We start from the raw sequence: 25,689 nt of genomic DNA, 5'->3' as shown, positions 1-25,689 counted from the left end.
CGCAAGAGAGTATCATAATTGTCGGTGCATTTTTTATCAGATTTGGTTATGTACTTCAAGGAAGAGTTCAGAAAAAGTATCTTTGAGCGCCGTTAAATTATAGAGCGTGTAAGCACCATACACGCCCAGAACAAGGTCGTACAGCGTTTCGTCTGCAGACTTTGACGTTGTTATCGCTGTTACACTGACACAGCATAGATGTGAGCCGTAAATATACAGAGAAGGACACCCATACAACTTGAAGCAGGACCTTCAGTTTGAGCATGTTATTAATTTTTCTATTTTTAAACAAGAGTTTTCGCTGCGTTTGGTGTAAAATATATGTGTCGCGTAAAAAAAATGTTTGCACTCCCCTGATATTACTTTGTTTTTGTGAGTCCTCAATAAAGAATAAAATTAATAATCACCATGAAATCATCCAGGGCAACACGAATGTTTGTGTCAAATACCTCCATTCAATTATCTATTCTGCGAATGAAGGCGTCACATAAACCAAGTTTTGTAAGAACATCCATCTATCAGGCATATTATTGTAAAGGCCATCTGCACATTTCTTTACGTGACGAGTGTGTTTAATCGTGCTAGGTGCAAGTTTAAAACTATTTTAGTTATTTACATTTCTTCCTTGATAAATGCATCATATCATGTTACGAGTATGTTGTAAAATTGTTCGTGGAAAACGCAAACTTTCCTCTTAATTAATAAAGTATTATTTAAACTTTTTTTAGATCCTTGATCAGTAGTATAATGTTGCTGTCATTACAGTGACTGCTATGTGCTGGTTGAAAACGGCAGGCAACTCGGAGGGCTAATGACACCTTAAAAGTTATGCAGATCCCACACACTGTGGGAATCTATGTAAGCGAAGCTTTCCGTGCTGGATGCTTTGACGATAATTAGCGGTGATTTTAAAGGCTACAGTTTAATTTCTTCAGCGTTTAGGCTAAGACGATAGGGATGAGTTGATGTTAAATGTTACCTTGCGTGCACCACTCCAGTGTGTCTGCGTAATACACAGAAAGTACAGGGAGAGGTGTTTGCTTGAGCCGTTGATGTGCGCCATATTTCCTAACCTTTGAGAGGGTGGAGCATTGTCCTTTCCTCACATGACACATCGCATTGTGGCAGAAGTATTAAACTTAAATTGGATTATGGCGCTGTACGTGCCAAAACCACACTCGGTTTATGAGGCAAGCCATAGTGGGTCTGGATTATTTTGACACCGTGATGTTCTTTAACGTGTCCCAAAATCTAAGTGCACGTAAGTTTTCTTTATCGCCCCCGTCAAACGACCTCTAGCAATGCAATAGCAACAGAAGCGATGCAACAATGCAATGCAACAGAAGAGTTGATTTGACGGTCGAACGCTTCCGTAGTGTCCCCTGGACCTTGCGGTGCGCTTTAATTAATGCGGCCCGGCTTCTGCACACCCTGAGTAAGTTTCCTGCTTTATATATTTGCATGGCGTTTATTTTTCAGAAAAAGCAGCAACGTACTGTACCGTACTATGAACTTAAGCTTATCTTGTTCTGCCTTCTCACGTCACCTACCCCCTCTCTTACATGGAAACTGTCTCTTCTCCTCCCTCTCCTTCTTCTCCTCTCTACAGTTCTTACTGCGTCCCCTTTGGCCTAGCACGTTAGCAGAAAGTGAAGCGCTGGAGTTTCTTCATTGCTTCTGAGGGGAGTCACGGATAATTACAGCTGTCAAGCGGCTAATGACGCGATGGCCAGGAAGATCCGCTGGGCATTGTGCGCATTCGACGCGGTGGGGTGAAAACGAGTTTCTCCCGTCGGCTTTCCTCTCTCACTGGCGCCTTTCATCTATATGCACGCTCTGACGCTCCGTCTTTCCACACGTAACAATACATAATCTTTGTAGTCCTATTACATTGGTGCAATATTGCTCCACGTAATAAACGCTTGGTACATCAAGAGAAACAGTTCCGTTCGAGTTCCCACGACAAGGCAGTCACTTCATACTTCACTGTACAGAACTAGTTATCGCAAACGCTGGTCGCAACTCCTCGTCCCCTAAAATTTTCTTTAGGAACATGCTTGCATATCGATACAGATTACTTGCTGACCATAAACATCAACCAACATTTGATCTTGATTAGTGGCGACAACCTTACAGAAATTCCGGTCAAAAACACACACACAAACGTAAACGCTATGTTTCTAATGCCTTTTATTGAAAGAACAATCGCTGCTTACGTCTAGAAATTCTAACTTACCTTATACTGAACCCAATACTCCAGTGGTTTGCCCTCACCCGCATCTACACCGTGGCGCCAAGCTCTGAACTGTATCGTTGCTTCTTTGTCCTTTACAGCGCTTACAGCAGGTCCATCAGTCAGAAGAGGATAGCCTGGAATTCGATCGTAAAGGGATTCCAGTGGTGTCTACTGCTCCTCTATGTGTATGTGTACGAGTAAAAAAGAGAACAATGGAAACGTTTTTTATATTTTGTTTAGTTTCGACCGTGTTTTGCATCAATGCCCTTTTGACAACGAATACATGAAAGGTTACCCCGCGTGGTAGCTCGTGAAAATACGGAAGACACGTGTTTACGCAGACGCAGTTATTTCGGCATTCTGCTAAGCTAAACGTTGAACTAAAATAAATATCTGGGGTTTAGTGCGGCGAAACCACGATGTTGTTTTCTTGAGACTCACCGTGGTAAGGGACTCTGGAATAATTCTGATCACCTGCAGTGAATTATGTGCGCATAAGTTTAAGTACACTTTGCCTTTCATCCTGTTCGAAATACGGCATCCGCGACGAACCGGAACCTCGAGCACAGTGTCGCAACGCTATTGGCGGCGAGGAGTTACGGAGTCGCCATCTATCGGAAGCGCCTCGCTGGCGTAGTATGAGGGATCACGTGGCGCGCTCCTCATAGGTTTTGCTGTCAGCGCTTACTGAAAACACCACGCGCGAGCTCTCCCGGACATTTCTGTAAGTACTTTCGAAACGAGAGAAGTTTCTTAGTGTCTAAATAATAATCTTGGGCAAACTGAAAGCACACAATCGTTTACAGACGCTATCTCTTTACCGAAAACGTACAGTGAACGCCACTGTGCGCGGTCGCCGTGATGGAGTCTCCCGAACCGGCTTCTTGCGTGAAAGGTAGGTAAACGCTGAGAGCAAACTATGTGAAATATGTTCTTATAGTGTTTGTATAACTAAATGGAGTGTACTAGAACGAAGCCTCAATGCAGCGATCGCGCAGATTCGCAGCGACCGACTGCGCGTCTGCATGCTTGTCCGCGCACTGCTTCGCTTTCTCCGCGCGCGCGTTTTCGCACCGTGCCATGAGCTTCAGGCCGCAGAATATGAGCAGTTGACAGTATACAAGCAACCATTGTTGCGTGGGCGCTATCAGCGCTGTTCAAAAATAATTTCTTGTAGAGACTTCGATGCCTACGGGGACTGTGATGTGCCATCGCGACGATTCAATCTTTTTTTTTCTTCTAAATTCTTTGACCTTTCAATATTATTTCTCGAGTTGCGTCGCACTGTATGTTTATCGGTGTTCTCAGCGTGCAATTTCCCGCTGCTCCTTTTTTGTAATCCAGTGCATTAATTCATAACACAAACATGACCATATGCCATGCTTTTTTTTAAATGTGATTCGTACCGCTGCCTTTCCACTCCACTGAACTTGCCAGTATCTATAGCATCGACAAGTTCATAGACCAAACCGTCATGACATTAGTCGGGCAGCGGACTCAGGCGAGCGTCTCAGTGCGCGTTTTCAGAACATCGCAGACCGGGCGCCGTAGCAGAAATCTTCCTCGCGTCTGTGCTTGCTGCATACCCGAGTTTTAGCCGATGACTGTTTGCCGGTTTTATGTTTCGCGAGCCAAGGTTCACGCAGCTTCTTGTCCTGCGGCTACGTGTGAGTAAGGCTGACACCGGCCTCCGTTACGTGCGTCCGGCCCTGCGGCACCGAGCAGTAGCCTGCCATGTTGCGCGCCTTCAAGGGCAGCCACTACCTATTGTAGTGCTTTCAAGCGTTGTAAAGGAGACACTCGAAGCGGGAAAATTTCGCCACTAAATGAGGACCGCAGTGTACGAGGGAATTTATACTCGTTTTCAGCTCGCTTCGGCGCGCCCGAAGCAGCCGACGCGGCCGCTATGTCCACGTGATCCCTCCTAGCACGTCACGCCGACGGTGGCGCCAGCTTTTCCAGTGGTGGAGCTCGAGGCCAATAGCCACTGGGCGACAGCGAAGGCTATTCTGCTAAGGTTCATACTAGGAGAAGGACATAGATGTGTTTAGCGTGAGCTAGGTGAAGGCTATCAGAAGTTATTTCCTTTGGCTCACATAAGTTCGAAAGGCAACATTATGGTTTTCCGCATGGACCAATACACCCTTGATGTGATGGATTAGAGGAGAGTGATCCGAGGAAAATGTAGCTGGTACGTAATTATTTATCGAAAAAAAGGCGCCCACCTGCGAACACAAATATGCCGCACGAAAATACGAGTTGCGCAAATTTGTGTCGCTGGTCACTGCATCAAACGCTATGATAACAACAAGAACGTACTTCGAAGAATAGGCTTCGGGCAGCAAATGACCGAATCGCTGCTCTACGCACTTTTGAAATTTTGTGTTTCTTAGTATCTTTGTCGCCAACGCCGGACCACAATTTCCAACGTAGGAAATAACGTCGCTTTTAACGATATAAGTAAGTAGAATGAGAGCATCCGATGGATGCTCTCGTTCTTCTTATTCCTCTTATTCCTCTGATTCTCAACTGGAACAGTAGCTACCCCCGTTGTCTCTCTAATCCACACTGTGCTCTTCCGGTCTCTCAACATTACGCCTATTTTTCTTTGTGCCGTCACTCGCAGCAGGCACCCGACCAATATATCCACACGTTCTATAGCTCATGTCAGCACGACTGTTAAATTGAAGGCCTTCGCTGTCCAACGAGTGCAAAGAAGGAGGGGATGCGATGGGCTCGTACACATATATTCTTCGTGTTTATCACAATACAATGCAACAGACAGTTAAGCTTCCCGCTCACAAAGGTAACCTACACATTCAGATGAATTAGGAAACTTGCGCACGAAGAAAGTCACTGTAGGTAGCCAGTTGAATTATTTGAAAGTTATTTGATTTTACGTGCTACAACCAGCATTCGATTATGAAGCATGCCGCAGTAGGAGACTCCGTAATAATCGTGGCCACGTGTGGTTCTTTAGCGTGCGCTCAAATATAAGTAAACGAGCGCTTTTCCTTAATTAAAAAAAAACAAGAAACGCCACCGCACCTGCTGGGATCTAACTCATGACCTCGAGCTCAGCAGCGCAACGTGATAGCTATAATATTATTATTATTATTATTATTATTATTATTATTATTATTGTAAATATAATAACCTACCGCCGTGGGCCTAGATGAATGAAGGGAAGAAGAGCGCTGCGTGGAAAATTTTTATCCTAATAAATATTGACATTGCCGGTGCTCCCAAGTGTCATGCTCTTTCCAAAAAAAATAAATAAATAAATAAAAACAAAAAGACGTGTGACCACCCCACAGGCTCATGGTGTATACGAGTAATTGCCTTCGAAGGCTCCACCGACCGCTACGCTATTGTAGTTCAGTTTTTTTATTCCGGCTTTTCGTTGTTGTAGGGATCAAACCTGTATTAGTGCACTGGATTAAATTGAGAGTATCTGTAGAGCCCGCATGCTCAGCTGTTTATGACAAGAACCGACCACGCACGGTTACTGTGCAATTCGTATTGACAGAATGCAATGGAGGACTCTCACTTTGGTCGCAGTAAGGCGCATTTTTCCAGCCCTGGCGACATCTTCCGCGGTCCTGGAGACATGTGCCTGTGTAGATGTCGCAGTAGTCCTTCGTCTCGCAGAAGCAGATGCGCCGTTGCTTGCAGTCTGCTCCGTATTGGTGTGGGGGACACGCTGCGATGAAAGATGTTGCACGAGATGCGAGAATGCTCACTCAAACATCATTGTAACTATATCGCATGGAACGCGCTCACAAATTCTGTGAACGAAAAGCAGGAATTATAGTTCTTATAATGTACCCACGGGTTGGGCACATTTAACAGAACTGTAATAACAAATCTCATGGCCAAGACATTGGAATTCCGCTGCAATTCACTGACATTCGAACTCCAGAGAGCACTTGACAACAACAACAACAACAACAACAACACAAAAAAACACTCGTCTTCGATCAAAACAATGACGTAGACGACCGCTTTCAGAGTAACTTCTCAAAGGCGAGAGGTACTATTGCTGAAAGCTAAAGAAATGCCATTGACATCTCTGCGGGGAAATTAATGCGATCTATTGCTCATTCACGCGGGTGAGAACGCCCTTCACTCGCATGGAATGTTTAAACCCTATTTATTCCGGAAGCTGGTTCGCACAGTAAGGAATTTGTAGCGGTGACATGGAGAGCTAATGGGAAAGAAGGTTTTAAGCCGGTAGTAAATGTCGCGAGAGACAAGCCAATGCCTCCCTTACTAGACGCTTGTGGCGTCGCTAGTTTTCCCGTTGGAGCGGAGGTTCCTGTAGTTCACGGAGACGGCGCTCGCTACCGATCCTACTTCCTGTTCCGGAGGAAGTGACGATTACTAGGCTAGCGCGCACTCCACCAAGGGCTTGACGAGAGACCGCAGGGTCCTGCCTCCGGGATCGCAACAGACGCCGCTAAAATCTCGAAGGCAGGGGTGCGTGATTCAGGTTTGGAGCAGCCGCCGCAACTAGCGAGGAGAGGGGCCGGAACTAAAACCCCGTAAATTTCGTAAAGTAGCGACACGTTTTGAAGAATGCTGCCGCCTCCTCGCGCGTTCTTGCCGAGGCCGACGCCGCGTCGCTACTGGCCCAATAGCATCACGTGGGCCCTCGCACCGGTTTCGTTTGTTTAGAGGAGTACTTCAGGTCCATTTTCAATTGAGAAACGTCCACGTAGTGGGGAGGAGCGCATGTTGGCGCCGTTGCTACGCTCGAGCGGTGTAGGCGGCGTAGCGTCGAGGAGGGAGCATGAAAGAGGACAGAAACGAGGAGGAGTGAAGGCGGAGGAGGAGAGTGTCGCTACTTTACGAAGTTTAAGGCGCTTTAGCCGGAACCGGCTTCTGAGCTCACGCGGCAGGAATCTTCTAAAGGAGGCACTGGACAAGCGAGAGCCGCAAGTGCTGGAGGGGCCTGGAGAACACCGAATCAAGGCCTATTCACGAGACATGCTACACACGTGCTTCCTTTCAGACAGGCTGGTCATCGCCTTGCATTCAAGGTGGGTAGTGTCATTTTTACAGATGAAGTGGCCTATCTTCTCATCAGCCAAGCAGACAGGCTGACCATTCAAATGAAGCAAGCCGCCGCGCTGGTAAACGGCAAGTGAGTCATGCGCCACTTTGACTGCATCGACAGTTGTGTGAAGAGCGTTGATGGCCGCACTGCGGTTGGCAGCTACAACTTTGGCGCCTAATGTCGCGACAAAATCGCTAAATTTTCCAAAGTTCAATGCCTTGCAGTGGAGTTCCTCGAGTGCCTCAAGAACTGGTGCCTGCTGTCGCGAACGAACTCTGACAGAAGGATTAATAAGTAACGCCGGAAGGCTTCATCATAGGTGAGCGAACCTGCTTCGTGACGTTTCGTCGTAGCCTTCGGGACGTATCACGGTTAAGTCTTAATCATCGGCGCGGAATGCGATTTCATCAAACCCGCCGTGGTTGCTCAGTGGCTATGGTGTTGGGCTGCTGAGCACGAGGTCGCGGGATCGAATCCCGGCCACGGCGGCCGCATTTCGATGGGGGCGTAATGCGAAAACACCCGTGTGCTTAGATTTAGGTGCACGTTAAAGAACCCCAGGGGGTCAAAATTTCCGGAGTCCTCCACTACGGCGTGCCTCATAATCAGAAAGTGGTTTTGGCACGTAAAACCCCAAATATTATATATATATTTCATCAATTCGAAACGCCGTCTTAAACAAAAAATATAAACAAGTTCGCTTATGTCATCTACGCGCACTATTGCTGCAGGGTGGGAACGTCCAGGACAACGAAAAGGTGAAGCTAGTCCTCCGCCAGATGCACCTTGGCTGCTAGAGCTCACAGAGAAAGATTATGGGGGGGGGGGGGGAGGAGGTTACGGTATCTTCGACTGGTTGCTTTCGAACGCTCTCGCGGTGCGGTTTACACTGAGCGGTCGAAACACATTGACCTAGTGCTTTCAGAGTCCCGTGCTGTATCTCACAAAGCTCGTAGGCGCATTTGACCTGGCGGGCGGAGTGACTCCACTGAATGCCGTGAGAGAAGCTGAACGTTCGGCTGCGGCATACTTCGCTCATTCCAATTTCCAGATGCCACCGCTTCGCAGCAAGCCCATTTGGATTGCGGTAGGAAACAGCTTAATGCACCGTTAAAAAAGGAGGTTTGCCATCAAAGGCTAGGCTTCCCGAAAAATTTCGCTCGGGCTTTGCACTCGAATGCACCTAAGCAATGCATAAACCAATACTTCGACAATCTTCGAAGTGACGGCCCCCGCCTGGAACCAAATCTGACCTGATAAAAGTTGGTAACACGCAAATGCTTATAAACTTTATTGATTTTAGTAATCTGTTTACATTGCGAAGACTGAACGGTACATCGCTGATATCTTTGAGATCTTTTGTGGAACGGCAGCAGGTAGGCCTAAAGCGAGATGATTTCGGCTGGCGTACTCTAATTCGGATTGCCTTGTCTGATAACGGCAGATGCTTTCCGTTGCTTACAACAGGAAAAGCAAGATTGCTTTGGCTGCAAATCTCCGAAAGATAACTTAATTAGCTAAGCTCAGCCTCCTTGGCAATTATTACTTAAAAGACAAAAGGTGGCATTACCCGAACGAACTCAGTGAAAGTGACAGTGACAGGACAACCTCTAGATTGCGCTGCCGTAGATGCTAGCAGCGTTCCTCTTGGAATTTTCGTTGAGAGCGTCATGTTACGTCGTGTTAACGGTACGGTCACTGCTTTGGGCAAGAAAACTATTTAAAGACCCTGTTTTAAGTGAGCCGACTAGCCCGAGAACATGTTAAGACATTTCACATAGAGCTTTAAACATGTAACAAGAGCACATGTTGTAATAAATAATCTATTCATTTCTCAAGCACTGTTTTTGAACTTGTTTCTTTAGCCCTTAACACTGTTACAAGCTCTGGATGGTAACGTAAGCCCGAAACACTAATAAAAGGCGTCCACTCCGTGTAAGCCGGGAACGCAAAATGGGGACTGGATTGGTCACCCTAAGCTTTAGTAACATTTTCTAAAATTCCTTAATTAGTGCGGTCCCGCAGGTGGCGGATGTTCTAACCTAAAAAATAATTACACTCTTTGGGGTTTATCTTAAAAAAAAATCAATTGCGATTTAGGGATAAATGCGAGAGAAATAAGCTGGCATTACGTCGCACCTGTTCAGCGTCGCAGATCATTTTAGCTCATTCCACATGCGTCCTGTCTCTTCGAAGAACTCCGTTCAATCGACGGTGGGCCCGAAGCATACCGAGGCGACGGCGCTTCAACATCGCTACCATTTCCTTTTGTGGAATACCCATTCGCAGCTACCTTGCTCTCCCTCTTTCTACTTCCACGCTCCGACTTTCCCTCTCGCGAGCACCCATTCTCAGCTACACTGCTGTCTCTCACTTCTTCGCAGCTCCGACTGGCTTCTAGACAGCCCACGCTCTCCTAAGTTCTCCCATTGATAAGCTCCTGCAAGCTCTCCATTACCATCTATACCTCCACCAGGAGACCGGCTTCAGAGTCCTCAGACCAGCTTCACACATTTCACATACATGCGCTTTTCCCGCTCTGCCACTCCTGATGCCGACGCATTATTATTTGTCATCCGTTATGCATGCGTTCCCTTTCTTTACTGCTCTGTTCTCGTTAATTTACCGTCAGGAAAGCTGCATTACTCTGAAATGCGCATACCATTCGTCCCCTTCGAGTACGGCCGCGCAGCGTGATAAAAAGTGGGCTCAAGATACATTAATTTTTTTTAATGTTGGGTCAACAAAGGCTCCAAATGCTGCCAATTTTATTAAGTGTTTTGGAACGAGTGTAGCAGAAATGGCCATGCAAGGCACCATCACGACTAAGCCATAAAGTTGCCGTGCACATGGCATTCCGACCAGCCGCAGCGGCCACTCGCTTTCCTGAATGTCAGTCCACGCTGGCGTCTAAAGCTGTGAACACTGCAGACTGCAAGACACAGAGCAACGTTTCCGGCGTAAAACTGGTCATTGCACCACTCAATATTCATGGCGCCTAATCATCGCGGCCGTATGCACAAAGAAGAGTTTTCCTGCGAATGGCGCGTTTCGTAACTATCACCCATCTCCCGTCTCGTTCACAGCAATGTACCTCCCACTAAAGTCCACTGCCAGCGCTGCGGAGAAATCGGCCATGTCACTGGCTAATCTGCCATGGCTAACAAGATGAACCCATTTATTCACGATGCCATTGGGCCGTGCACCTGCAAGCTTAATGCTTAAAAAGCCAGTGTTCAGAAAATACTTGAAGGTATAGATGCGACGCTGGCAAGCATCTACGTCATTGCATTCAAAGTGGTGGCTACTCCCATGAAAGGGAGCTCCTTCTTGACTGCATTGGCGCAGTGACAGCCCAGAAAGTAACAGAGAGTGCACTGTCTGCCTACGGCGTCGGCAAGTGATTGCAGTGCCCGAAGCTTCAGGAGCCAGAATTTATAAAGAGGATCGGCCACTGCACCTAGCCTCTGGCTCGTGTAAATTTGGTACATCAATTTAGCGTGAGATCAGCTGGGTAGACATTATACTCGGGAGGAGATTTCTGCGGGTGATCGCAGTTTAACTTCATGTTGCACTTCTAGGTTGAACAACATGAATGGAACCGCCGTGCACGCCGCCTTTCGTCAGGAGCGACCATCGGATGAGCCGGGCACTAGGCTCGAACGAGTCATAAAAAATCAAAACGGTTTCTGCCGAGACCTTGTGTCTACCACTACGTGCGAATATCGTGCCTCGAGTAATCATACTGACCTTATTGTCAATACCGAGATGCCCCAACCTTGGGAACCGCTGTTAGTGGGTTACAACTCGGTGTTTAGTTCTGCTCTTCGGTGTATCACAGTTGCACAACGCCAGCTACGGTGCATTCTTCCCGGCTTGTTAAATGCCTAGAATAGGCTGGTCGTTGGCACAGCCTTGTCTGGTGCACCGGTTCTTCCCTTTCTACTTTTCCCAAGATTATCCCAGATGAAAGTGTGCCAAGCAAACATCCCCAGACGCCATTTATCAACCATAAAGATACCTTTGGGGTCGCAAAGATGCCTGCTTGAGCGACACATGTAAGTTCAGCCACCTTGCATGTGCTGATGGATGGTGTTCTGGGTGGCATTTACCTCCTGCTGGCTAAGGCGTTCCTCGATCGCGTCCTTGTATTCTCAGACGCTGTATTACAATGTGCAATTCGTTCAATTTATGTAATGGTGAATCGAAGCTACAGGTTCCACTTTTATTCCTGAAAAGCCTTGAGTGCGTCGCAAATCACCAGGTCCGTGCTGAACTAATCAAGTGAAAGAGCTTGGTGTGTAGAACTACTTATAAGACCACCACAATGAAGCAATTGGAAGCCTTGCTTCTCCCAGCAGGTTGTTGTCAACACTTCATAATCTCAATGTTTCCTCCCAACCCTCTCACTGGCTTTTGATGAAGGATGCACAATGTAGTGGACAAACTAGCAGGATGAAGCACTCAAACGGCTGAAGGAATCCTTGGCCCGTGATGACATTGTAAACCTTACTAACCTTAACTGGCCCTTTGTAGTCAAGACATACGCCAATGGCTGTGAATTTGTAGCTGCGCTCCTCCAGGCGAGCTTAAGGGGGTGACGTCAATCCCATTTATCAGCCCGATATTCATTGATGCAGAAAAGTTGTACATTGTTCAGGATTGGAAGAATCTGTCAATGGTCTCGTAGTAGATGAGCACAGCTCATACTTAAAATGTACACAGTTTGCAATACACTGTAAACATTCTTCTTTATCGCGGATATTCCATACCGATCAATCTTAACCAAGAACAGGTGGTGGTTCCTTGGGTTTTATTTCTCTTAATTTGAACATCTAACGTAACAGGTGAACAGCGAAAATTTCAGCAGATGTCCTTGGCACAGCTCGTCTGTGCTGCCCAAACTCCCCAAGCCAATATCTCTTCGAAGTACTCTCGCCTACTTCTACCATAGAGCTTCAGAGACGGATGAACATCGTGACAACTGTCCCTAAGTAGATAACAGGCAATATCAATTTCCTGAGCAATATCAAGTGTCTTGTTGATGAGCAAGGTCTGTATGCACTGATGCCGAACCAGAAAGGTATCACGCAAGGTGCAAGCCTCTCAGATGACAACATACAACTTCTCCTAACTGAGAAACCAGCGGCTTCAAAGTAGAAGGCTAGTGGATAGTTTGTCCATCATCGAGGAAAGCCAAATCTGCTGTCGCTGCCAACGTACTTGGGGTCTCTAGTACTGACGATGACTCACGATTCTCCCACAACGGTGCATCTGTTTTTCTTTTCAATGTTGAATATGATCTCCACTCGTTTCCGTTCTCTTGGCCTGCGAGGAAGATAAACTGAATACGGCAGTTAATGCCAAGTCTTCTTTCATTCCAAGGCTAACCACCAAAAGTGCGCACGTCGCACTATGAGCCAGCACATCACTACACTAATTGCGACATAGGACATGATGGCCACCTGGCACCGTACTATAAAAGAAACAACAGATGTTGTGGCAGATGCCTTCCTGTCTCGCAAGGGAGAGGCGTGTAGGGGCTGTGGCGTCGGCGAGCACTGCAGTACATGGCTCGATTAGACGGCGAGAAGGCCCCACGATGGCGTCTGTAATAGTGAGGGACATGTGTGGAGCATGCCCTTCGTGACCACTTGCATCGGTGGAATCAAGGAAATCTTGAATGAGGGATTGTTGACCAGGTACGCTATGTGGGCATGCCACTTGTGGGCACGCCACATGGGGGCACGCCACATGTTGTTAAGCACGGCCCTGCGCTTTCTGCTCGAGGCTGCATGAACTGTATCTTTATTTGAGTGCAACTAAACATTAAAAAGAAAGAAAATGTTGGGTTCTTTCACATTAGGTGCCACGTAAGGATTCCCTTAATGCTCTAATGTTGCATGAAAACCTCAATGAAAGCATTGCTTTTAGCGCACGTTTTCTACAGAAACAGTAAACTCAAACACGAATTTGCGAAGAATTTCCAAACAGGGGGAAACATTAATTATCTTAACTCAATGGTCTTGAAAAGCATCTATAAATGCTCGAATACTCTATTTATCTGCAGAATTGCACACCATCTGGAAAAGTACCTTGGGACTTACTCTAAAAACCTACAAAGAACTCCCACGCCGCCAAAGGAACTCCTCAAAACTGATGTACCTCCTACTAAACGAGCGTAAAGCTTACACGCAGCAGTTGACAGGTGCTACATAGTATGAGACCAATTTGCAAGCCGGACAAACAAGACACGTTTACATAGCTAGCAGTGAGCATTACGAGTTATAGTGGGTACTATCAGTGGCCTGACACTGATAGAGGGTATGCGCTATTCCTCAAAGAAAATCAACGCTAACAAGATCATTAAGCCTTAATCAGTGCGCAGCTCGTGGATGTTCGCGTTTTGGTTCTGCAGAGTTGTGCACGAGATTTTCCGAGAACAAAAAAAAAATAGGTGGCGCTTGTTAGTGCCCTATATCTATAGCTTCCGCAATGTGGTCGTTAAGGAAGGTCTTTTTCTTGCCAAAAGTGTTTGGGAGAACTACGCCAAAGCTAGTATGCGGGAGCGAACAGAAAATAATCGCGATGTACCTTTCGATACTATATTGTTGCTTCGGCATATGGTGAAACCACCTGGCCATTTACCAAACTGAACCCAATATATTCTCATTTGAGGACTACTTTAGATAAGTGCAACAAAATATAGCAAAGCGATGAACGGGGCAAGTTGGTGGACGTGCTCTATTATATTGCGCTTAGTGTTACACTGACGAACATAAGGGACAAGACGTGGACCTACGTAGCGCAAAAGGTCCACGTATTGCGCGACGTAAAAAAAAGAAAGAAAATCTTGCGGTACGTACGTCCGCGTCTTATCCCTTATGTTCGACAGTGTAACACTAAGCGCAATAAAATCATGAACACCCAGACATACTTAGTAGGATCATTGCCGCCTGCGCCGAATCATTCACTCACAGTGATGCGTTTTTTTTTTATGCGAAGCATATTACGAGAGCTCAACCCAGCTCCTCAGGCGCGGCGGTGTCGTCTTCAATACCACGTGACACCGTGACGTCACGACAGAGGAGAAACGGGGCTCCAACTCGCGCCGTCGCTCGCGGCGTCGCGGCGGTACATAAGCAGCTGCGCTTGTTTCTAGGTGGCTTTGGCTCAACTCTTGCAAGATGGGCTGGGTGGGAATCGAACCAGGGTCTCCGGAGTGTGAAACGGAGACGCTACCACTGAGCCACGAGTACGATGCTTCAAAGCGGTACAAAAGCGCCTCTAGTGAATGCGGTGTTGCCTTAGAAACGAGCTGTTTCTAAGGCTCAGGCGTGCGTCGCTTGCTCAGGCGCACATTTCGTTGCCGCGCCGAACGCTGCGCTGCTCGACGCTCACCGCGTCCAATGCGGGGCGCGTAATCGCTGCGCCGTAGCCCATTGTCTTACACCCCTTGGCGGGTCGACGGGAACGCTGTCGCGTTCCACTCTTGAAGGCGAAGCAGAGTAACGCATGAGTTGTTTCTTCCTCTAGCCGAACCAAATATAGCCAAGCAACAGCAGTTCACCAGGCTAAACAGTGGTTCAACAACTAAAATAAAGGCTAGTATGCTTCGCATCCTGGGCTTAACCTTAGCTATGCCACAGCCATTTTTTACTCAAGCAGGGGCTTTGAAATATCTGAAATAAAAATAATACCGCAGTGTCCTTACATCTCATGCACTCATTATGTAGACGTCTTGCGCTGCTTCCATGAGCCCTATAGCACGTCCTGGCCCCCAGTACCTCGGGGATATTTCAAGCTCTGTTGCACGATATAGTAGTGACTTACGTTACAGAGCCTGCTCGGTTGAAATAAAGATGTGGTATATGCGTGCGCTGTAAGATTGACATAGAACGGTGTTTTCTGAACTTCTTCCAACGAGGTTTAACACTCACTTTGGTTGCAGAAGGGGCCGTAGTAGCCTGTCCCACAGGAGCAGCCGTAAGGGTCCGGCAGGCACATCAGTATTCCTCTGCACGTCCTGTCATTCGTGTCAAGATTTGTGTCTGAACAACGACGTGCGCAGGTTTGACCGAAATAGTCATCACCACAGGCTGAAAAAGAAAGAAGAGTAAAAACAGTATTGCTGCCGCAGCAGGAAAGAAGTCGATAGCGAAAATTTTGAGCGTGATGTCAATGGACTGCCTTAATTATACGCAGCGAGGTTATCGAGGAAGCTGGTGCCAGCATTGGAAGCTTAACATTAGCTGAATAGCTTAGTAAAACCTGCTTGCCATGTGTACACTTTTAGAGCGGTAAGACATGTTGTTCGAGATATTTAGCAGGTGTGCACCTAAATCACCTGACAGCAAATGTCTTTGCATAACAAGGTATTCTCTGTGAATTGTAATTTACAGATTACCTGCGCTACATATCTGACTTCGAGAATATCGTTATTTTCATTGCGCTGCCGGTTGTCCCAGTGACAAGGAAAAATACGGCTGCTTGAGTAGGGCTGGCTTAGTCGGCAAGATGCATGCGCTGCACAGATTCACCAACGGGTTCGCCGCTCGAAGGAGACCAATAGAATATCGGCAGAGGCGAGACGCTGGAGGTATGTCATAATGCTCTCGATTCGCGGAAGCTTTATTCCTCTCTCACAGAATGTCGAAAAGTTTATTGTCGGACTCCGAGTGTTAAATGAACTGTGAAAACGGCTTGCGTAAATAATTGAATACAGTATAGGGTTCGACGAAACTTCTTCCTGTCAGAGATGGGTTGACGTGAATCATGGTCCCTGAAGTGGTCTGAAGAAAGATTGACATTTTGGAACGGCGTATGGGTTCTTCGTTAACTGTGTTGTACAAGAACTCACGTTGTTATTTTTGTAAACAACACATGACGTTATGAGCATGCGTAAACGGATGGCATATTTCCTGCTGTCCGGCTCACCATAACTGGCGTGGGCTGAATTATCAGTGCTTCCGGCAGATGCTGGCTTGATACGCTTCTTTTCTCTTGCAACTATTAAGTCAATCTTGCGAGTATGCTTCAGGGTATGCTCGACAATGGCATTGGTAGTATGACTAATATTCCTAACGTCACGTCTGTGGTCCTTGAGCCGTCTTGAAAACGTTCGTGTTTGATCAATGTAAAATTGATGGCAATCGGTGCATCAAATCTTGTAAATGACTCGTGGGAATGATTAAATGGGCAATCTATCTTTCGCAATGATCAACTGCTTTCGGAGTGTTGCTCGTCAGACCGTGGGCAACGTGTTTGTAATATTTAGAAAGTACGTGCGAGGGTGCCTGGCAGATGCTTTTGACGTAAGGGATGGCTGCACCAATACGAATCCTCTTGCTGCTCTTTGCTATTGGCTCTTATACGCTTTTCTCGGTTTTGCGAACAAAACGACTGGCGAAGCTCATTCATTTATTAGTGCATCGCCATCTGAACAGATGCATGCGACGCGCGTTATCATGGACGATACTAAGGAAGTCTTGTGGTCGACATGATGTCAACAAATAAACCCGTGGTAACGATACGTGCGTATACGTTTCCTGCAAGCTGAGAATGTGGGAGCATTCTCACCCCGGTGGAGGAGTACATAAAAAAAGGCATCAGGTTGTCTTTCTCAAGTTCCACAGTGGGCTCTATGTACGCATCTTGGGCGTTCAAGCTGTCCACCAGGCGTGGGAAACCTTGATTCCTCAGGACGCAGAAGCAGTCCTTCACGTATCAGTGGAAAGCTTTCGGCGGCTGACTCATAATAATGAGTGAGTGAGTGAGTGAGTGAGTGAGTGAGTGAGTGAGTGAGTGAGTGAGTGAGTGAGTGAGTGAGTGAGTGAGTGAGTGAGTGAGTGAGTGAGTGAGTGAGTGAGTGAGTGAGTGAGTGAGTGAGTGAGTGAGTGAGTGAGTGAGTGAGTGAGTGAGTGAGTGAGTGAGTGAGTGAGTGAGTGAGTGAGTGAGTGAGTGAGTGAGTGAGTGAGTGAGTGAGTGAGTGAGTGAGTGAGTGAGTGAGTGAGTGAGTGAGTGAGTGAGTGAGTGAGTGAGTGAGTGAGTGAGTGAGTGAGTGAGTGAGTGAGTGAGTGAGTGAGTGAGTGAGTGAGTGAGTGAGTGAGTGAGTGAGTGAGTGAGTGAGTGAGTGAGTGAGTGAGTGAGTGAGTGAGTGAGTGAGTGAGTGAGTGAGTGAGTGAGTGAGTGAGTGAGTGAGTGAGTGAGTGAGTGAGTGAGTGAACTTTATTTATTCCACAATAGACGCGAGTAAACTCAACGTTACCTGGCTAGGCCCACTCGGGGACCATCAGGTCAAACCTGCTGGCCTTTTCGTGGGCTCTCTGGACTGACAAGATTTGAGAGGTCTGGTCCTGAGCCTTATTAATCTTCATCATTTCCCTTTGGGTGGAAGGGGGACCGGCGGAGGCGCAGCCCCACAGGACATGCTCGAAGTCCGCATGACAACCACACAGGGGGCAAAAAAAGAAACTCGCAGTCCGGGCTTGGGAACGGTTCGGGGTACAACGTGTGCAGTGCCATGGGGCTAGGGTAAGTCGTTGTTTGTTGAAGTCCGAGAGTGGCTGCCTGGGCCCTGCACAACGAGCACTGCGACAAATGCAGGAGTCTTCCTAAGAGATAAATATGCTTGCAGATCTCATTGTACGAGCAGAGAGGCTCGGGTCGCCCAGGAGAGGACGCGTTACCTGGTGCAGTCGATACTTTTCATCAGAAAACAAGGAACCTGCCAGCGGTTCCGAAACGTCGACCTTTCTTCATACTTGGTCAGTAACCATGACATACTTCAACTTAGGCCTCATGAGACGAACTTCCACTGTAGCCTAGGTTATGTTAATTACCACCGTACATATGGACAATACGTTGTTGCAAAGGTAAGTCGATTCATTTCGGTCACTTCAAATGTAGCCGTGTTCATGACGGACCCGGACTTCAGCCTCGCATGTTATTGGGAGGGCTCCACGCCAAGGAGCCCGCTACTAGGAACACCTGTTTCCCGGTCGTGGGGCCACCAAACTGTTAGCCGGACCGTGCGGAAGCTGCAGGGACTTTTATTGGAGTGCCGTCATAAAATCCGGACTTGGGAAATTGAAGGGTTTTTTTTTTTGCACGCCACTAACTCGAGCATCTCATGCCACAAAATTTTCCAGGAGTACAGTTATACAAAAATTTTAACGTAACTACAATAAAACTTCGTCACAGGTCGGCGCGAGACAGGAAGCTACAGACACTGCGGGCGGAGGTGTGACAAGACCCACAAAACATAGTCAATTTGTCCTACACGCCGACGAAGAATACAATTTAGGTATTGTCCCTGGATGCGAATTTAAACAGAGAGAAGCCAACGAAGCCGAAGCCAAATGGTGTGTCCTGCGCGGTGGAACGACCGTTCTGTTAGGGTCCCTCTTAATTACAGCTGCGTTCGATTCAGCCGTAGTTCGCTGCACCTCTTGCACCTGTTCATGGTGCGCTGCACACAAGTCCTCGATTTACAGCACCGCTTGCACCGCCGTCCTCGATTGAGTGAGGTGCAAGCGTGGTGCCGATGTGGTGCACGGAATCGGGGAACCAGCTTCGAAGGAGGTTCAAGAAAGTTGTGCACGCTTGGGCGCGACCTGCAGGCGACGTGTGCAAACAACGCCTACATGCTGCTTGAAATAAACGGCGAGTTGCGGGGAGTTTACCCTGTCGTAGATGGGTCCGGCGTCGTCGTGAGGGAGAACGGCGCAGAAATCTACGCTAAAAAAATTTAATTATGGGGTTTTACGTGCCAAAACCACTTTCTGATTATGAGGCACGCCGTAGTGGAGGACTCTGGAAATTTTGACCACCTGGGGTTCTTTAACGTGCCCCTAAATCTAAGTACACGGGTGTTTTCGCATTTCGCCCCCATCGAAATGCGGCCGCCGTGGCCGGGATTCGACCCCGCGACCTCGTGCTCAGCAGCCTAACACCATAGCCACTGAGCAACCACGGCGGGTAAATCTACGCTACAGCAGGCAACTTTGCGTTTGTGTTGTAGCTGCCATTTTGCGAAAGGTCTAGTTGTGGCCGTCCGTGTTGTTGTTGCCTTGTGGGGAATGCGCATACCCACAGTGGTGGATTGGCCGCGCGTGTATATGAACATTAATGTTATTATGATTTTTTTCAGACGGCGCTACTATGATACGCGTACAGTCATCAAGTGGTGGGCAGGCGACTTTGAGGATAACAGTAGTGAGTCGCTCCCTGGCCCTTCTGCTGCCGCTACAGGGATGGCAGAAAAACGTCACTTTGAGGAAGCCCTGTGGAGCCGCAGGAGGTCACCCTTCTTGACCAGAGCTTATAAGGAGATGAAGGAGCGAGGGAGGTTCAGGTACAGACAAATACCGCTTTATTTATACGTGCACGTGTTAAACAGAATCTTGTTTTGTCTTGCAGATGCATAAAGGAGCTGTGGCAGCAACTCGCACGTGCGCTGAACGAAGAATTTGGGTGTCTGCTCGCAGCTCTGCAAGTACACAGTAAGTGGAAGTCCCTCGAGCGCGCATACAAAAGAGCGAAGGGGCACAACGAAAAGTTCGGGCGGGGAGCAACAATATGCGAGTTCGAAGAGTAAGTGTTCTGTACTTTTCCATTTGCCTCAGTTAAACACTAATATGAATGTGAGTATCCATTTCCCTTAAAACTCCAATGCGGCTGTCTATCTTTTTTTAATTACTCGGTTTGAACTAGTTTATAGCGCTACTGCAAGAACGAAATTTTATATAGGAATTGGATCTGTACATTTTGGCTTTGCATGTGATTTCACCTTTTACCTAGGGCCAGTGCTTCAGCAAATAGGGTATGCTATCGTTTTCTTTGCATGGCCATATTGGGAAAGCATGCAGTAACCACAGTAGCTTATCCCAATTGTTTTTATTCCTTTTACAGTCCTTAAACATGAAAAATTAGAACCTTCCTAAAATTACCAACATTTTGCATCTATTGCTGTTTGCTGGTGTTTTACGCTGATTCACTCCTAAAGGAACCACGATTCCATGACTTCGGTGGTGTACTTTGCACGGACTTGGTGTCACTTTTGATCATTTTGTAGCAAGACTTCTGCTATACAAATATTGAAAAACTGCACTATACGCCTACTACCGTAACACAGCACCTTCATGTCTTTCGGTGCTGGTGTTTTGCAAGTCTGGGTATGTGTTACTCTAGGGAACTTGCAGAGGTGCTGGAACGAGAGCACCACGTGAGCCCAACAGTGCTCTATGCCCCAGATCTGAGGATTGCTCAACCGGGTTTCGAAGACACGTAAGCTTTATCTTTTGACTGCACAATACTGGTGGATGTGGCCTCTTCCAAAAGCCAAAAAACACCCCGACAATGCTTTTAAAAATATGTGGCCTAAACTTCATCACAGAAATGCCAAGAGCGGGATGAGGTGGTAAAAGTACATATTGATGTTATCATCCGATGTGAAATCATTCACATTGACAGTAGAAACATTGCGAAGAGAATACTAGTATCAATTGTGAACTTTCGCATGATATCTGGAAGAGAGCACTATCAATCGCACAGTTTTTCAGGGATGTTATTGCACTTCTAGGGACAAATTTCCATTATTTCTATGAGGCCTTATGAAGTATGACACCACCATATTGTTCTTTGTTTTACTGACAGCCACAAGAAGAGGTTGAGCCTGAAGCTGAGCCCGAAGCTGAGCCTGACGCAGTACCCTGCACTTCAAGCCATAGTCACAAAAGGATAAGAAGTGATGGGCCACCTATCACATTGCTCCTGGAGAAGTTAGATACACTAGAAGAGAAGAGGGCTGCCCGACACGAAGCCAAAATGAAGCTTATGGAAAGATTTGTTTCAGTATACGAAGCAAAGAATAAGTAGTAGACTGCATCTGTTGCACTTGAAGTTTGTTTAAAATAGAGTACGCATTTCCAACCAGCAAGAAAGCCAGAAGGGAGCCATATGCCAGAACAGCGACATGAGAGCAAGAGTAAGAGAAAGGCACAGCATCGTGTCAATGCATTTATTCTACTTCTTAGATGGAATCATGTCATGGCGTAGAAAGAACACAAATGTAGTTTACCCATGAACAATTATGACATGCCACAGGGCACAATTCAGCACTGATTTTCAGCTATGGCCTTCCTCCGTTGCTCACTTGCTGCACGGGCAGCTGCAGTGCTCTCAACTTCACTGGTGTCTTCTGACTCCTCCATGCCGTCATCTCTGGGACGGTCACTCGGGTCACTGAGAATGTCCTGCTTGTTGCAGCACAGCCTGTGCAGTACACATGCCCCCAAAATAATCAGGCACGGCCTGTCAATGGTATCCGCGTCAACGAAGTACAGTCTACGGAATCTCTGCTACAGGAGACCAAAGGCATGTTCAATAGCGACGCGTTGTTGGCTGCGCTTTCTGTTGAGTTCTTCTCTGTATCAGGGAAACGTGCCTCCGTTGTCTTTATATTCGCACTTCTGCTCGGCGTCACTGAAGAAGGGGCTTTCCCTTAGAACACGAGCGTCATGTGCCGATCCCGGAAATCCGATAAACACGTTCAGAAAGCGGCTGTCGGCATCGCAGATGCCCGGGATTATGAGGTACGGGTACGTTTTTCTGTTATAATACGACGCCGTCGATTCACTTGGTCTCTTGATTTCCACGTGGCTGCCGTCGATGCACCCTATGGTATTTCTTGGTTCCTTGCCGTTGCTTCTGGCCAAAAAGCCTGCTTAGATTTTTTGTCGTTCTTGCTCCGTTGGCCACACGATCACATCTGCGCTGATCTCGAACAGGAAGTCACGCACAGGGACACCGACGACTCTGCGACTTTGCGAACGTGTCCTCAATTTGGTACAAGGTGTTTTGTGTGCCCAGGTAACTCAAAGCAATAAGGCATGTCTTCTCGCCGGGAATTTGTGGCCGCCCTCCTCGAGGCGCTGCGAAATGCGGACAGGACTTAAAGCGCACCGACAGTTCTTCAAATGTCTCTCGTGATAGTCGAAACAGCCTCGTGAACTCCAAGTTGAAATACCGTGCAACTACGTTCTCGTAGTGCTTCGGAATTCGATTCCGGTCTGTCCGAAGCAAGTGAGTTGCGGCGAATGTCAGCATGGCGTCTATTTCGGCATCTTCATCATAGGAAGCGTCCATGAAATCCGTAAAAAGTAATTCTCCACAGACGTCCATGGTGGAGTCCATATCTGACTGAAGTCTCGCATAAAAGACGAAAGCGACCGCACAAAAAAAACAAGTGACAACGGCAAGAAACGTCAACACTCTCTCATGGCGGCGTGCAGACGACAAGGCCTGCGCCTGCAAACGCTCGATTGAAAATTGCCGCACCTATAAGGCGTGGCGCTGCTGACGCGTTGCACCTGCAACACGGTACTGAATATGCACCGCGGCGGCACCAGCGGCACATTTGCAGAAGTGGTGCTGTAAACCAGCACTGAATCGAATGCAGCTTACGAGATGAGGCACGCATCTGCGTCATTAATGTGCTCATGGGTTTGTGTAAAGACGGTGTAAGAATGCAATAGTCGTTATACGGAAAGCGAGCCATTCGAAGCCTGCAGAATAACAGTACCATTGCCATTGTGCCTCCTGACAAAGGAAATGCCACAGACTTGCTTGATTTGAGCGATTACCACAAGATGATGTTGGCCCTTTTTGAATATCAACAGACCGACGCTCCTCTAGCCAATAACCCAACACGCAGACTACAGACCAAGCTGCAACAACTCTTGATCAGTGTTGAAGTTGGTTCTTGCGCAGCATAAGGGCCACTGCTGTCAGAAGTTTTGCATGAACGGGTCACCTCCTGTACTATGTATAGCAGGTGAGTGTTCTACCTGAAGTCCACAAATATACAATTTACGGCCTACAATGCACAATGTACAAAGTACATTGTACGGCCTACCTAAAGTCAACAAATGTGGTGTTCCATTCTGGCCTACTGTCGAATTTACCAGATCGCCGCTCTACATATTATCAAGCTACATAGACCAAGTACTCAGCCCTCTAGCCGGTAAGAATTCGCCGCACGTTGAATAATTTCAATGCCTTTCTGTTGAAGATAAAGCAACTCACGCTGAGCGAAGACGACGCCTTGGTGTCCTTAGACCTCACGTTGTTATTTACTAGGGTCCCAGTAGACGTGGAAGTAGCCACATCCAAAGAAGCCCAAAAACTGACAATCATCTTCAAGGTCTCACGCCTTTCGATGTCCCCAATCTCAGCGAGCTCTTCAGGCTTTGTCCTAGCAACATCTATTTTTATTATGATGACAACCTCTATGCGCAGACACGTTGCATGGTGATGGGATTGTTGATATCGGACATCCATAAAAAAGCATCGTACTGTCCCATCGCTCTAGCCAGTTGCATTGGGAAACAAATGGAAAGGATGGTGTTGACGCGCCTTGAATGGTACTTAGAGCATAATGAGGTGTATCCGAATGCAATTGCGGGCTTCAGACGCAGTCAATCATCCAACTATAACTTGCTTGATTTAGTAACAATCATTCAACATCAAAAGAGCATGAAGCGACTAAAAAAAAATTATGGGGTTTTCCGTGCCAAAACCACTTTCTGATTATGAGGCACGCCGTAGTGGAGGACTCCGGAAATTTCGAACACCTGGGGTTTTTTAACGTGCAGCTAAATCTAAGCACATGGGTGTTTTCGCATTTCGCCCCCATCTAAATGCGGCCGCCGTGGCCGGGATTTGATCCCGCGACCTCGTGCTCAATAGCCCAACACCATAGCCATTGAGCAACCACGGCGGGTCATGAAGCGACTAACGGTGGCTATGTTTCTTGAGGTCAAAGGCGCATACGATAATGTGGCACAACATGCAATCTTCCACACTTTGACCGATATGTGCATTGGTGGCCATGCACTGCACCAGATTCACAGCTATTCGGAGGACAGATGCTTCTTCGTGCTTACAGGGGATGGCATGACATCTGATCATCTAATCAGCAAAGGTGGGCCGCAAAGCCGAGTATTATGCCCCACGCTCTTCAACGTAGCACTGTTGGGCTTTGTTAGATTATTGCCAAGGACGTTCCAGATATTCATCTGTGCAGATTATATCTGCATCGGGGCGTCCAGCGTGACACGACGGCAGATACGAGCGAGGCTGCATAAGGCGGTCGCACAACGGTCTTCTTACCTACATACGAAAGGCCTAGAACTCTCCTCAGGAAAGTGCCGATTAGTCGCATTTACACGCAAAACAGTGATGACTCCATACGTTATGCGCGTAAATGGACAACTAATTGCTGATTGCTCTATAACAACATACATTGCAGTCGACGCTCCAAGAGTGCACATTATACGTGTCGCAAGGGAACCGTTTCACCATCTTGCTTGTCTGCCAACAACTAGGCCCCATACGAGTTTCAGCCGTCTCGTGACTACTCACGGAGCATCGACACCATCGAAGTACGTCCCAGCGACATGGCCTTCACTGACATTGTGGTCTCCGCATTCACCTAGGGTATGCCTTACCACTCCAGGCATCAAGAAGAAAGCACAAATGCCTTCTGCAGCATGGACGTAGGCATTGTTTCTATTACATGAAGTTCACAGTGACCGCTTACATGTTTACACCGATGGGTCGGTCATGCACTCCAGTTCAGCAGCTGCAGTATTTGTGCCAGCAAAATCTACAGTGATAGAATTCAGAACATCACGCTTGACATCAATGACGGTTGTCGAACTTGCAGCTCTGCGTGCAGCAATTCAATTGATCGATAAGGAAATGGCCTAGCAATGGTCCATCTTCTGCGGTTTCAAAGCCGCACTCCAGAGTTTGTGCTCTGCATTACGCCGTAGAACCCACGAGGGATTTGTCGCGGACACACAGGAAATTAGTAATTAGAGACAGGACGTGACATCGTATTTCAATGGTTGCCAAGTCGTTGTGCATCCTTAGAAACCAGCAAACACACAGCCGCTCGATCTTCACATACCAGTGCCGATTGCGTTACTATCCCGCTGTCGAGAACTGACGAAGCGGGAAAGCTCCGTGTGCTTACTCGCGAGCTTACCTTGGCCGACTTTAAATATCAGCGAATTAGGCCAACCTTTAATATCAGCGAATTAGGCCGACTTTCAAAATCAGCGCCTTTGTTCCCTGGATCCCAATCTGAAGCTCCGCCTTCCACATGGCTTACCACGACTGGAGGTAACTCTCATCTGCTGCCTATGGCTTGGATTAGCTTTTTTTCCAATGCGTACTCTTACCTCATCGGAACGGCCACAAGTCCAGATTGTTGAGTTTCCTGGTGCAAAGAGACGACAGCGCAACTTCTGTGTGGTTGTCCTCGTTTCAGTGCACAAGGACAAGTCCTCAGCACCACGCTCGACAGGATTGACAACCATCCCCTTAC

At 47.4% G+C, this 25,689-nt stretch overlaps 1 protein-coding gene across 3 annotated transcripts in view; it reads right to left on the bottom strand.

Moving 5' to 3' along the window:
• Window positions 1–25,689, bottom strand: part of LOC135908554 (receptor-type tyrosine-protein phosphatase T-like) — a 143,875-nt gene that overhangs the window by 83,696 nt on the left and 34,490 nt on the right. For all 3 annotated transcript variants that reach the window (XM_065440335.2, XM_065440338.2, XM_065440336.2), the window contains 3 exons: window positions 15,236–15,394; window positions 5,787–5,939; window positions 2,237–2,370 (listed from right to left, as the gene is read on the bottom strand). In XM_065440335.2, the coding sequence (XP_065296407.1) occupies window positions 2,237–2,370; window positions 5,787–5,939; window positions 15,236–15,394 (446 nt within the window). The remainder of the gene's footprint in view (window positions 1–2,236; window positions 2,371–5,786; window positions 5,940–15,235; window positions 15,395–25,689) is intronic.

Source organism: Dermacentor albipictus, chromosome 9, assembly GCF_038994185.2.
Source record: "Dermacentor albipictus isolate Rhodes 1998 colony chromosome 9, USDA_Dalb.pri_finalv2, whole genome shotgun sequence".
Lineage (NCBI taxonomy): Eukaryota > Metazoa > Arthropoda > Arachnida > Ixodida > Ixodidae > Dermacentor > Dermacentor albipictus.
Note: the sequence above shows the minus strand (reverse complement) of the source record. Positions and strands in the feature narration are given on the sequence as shown.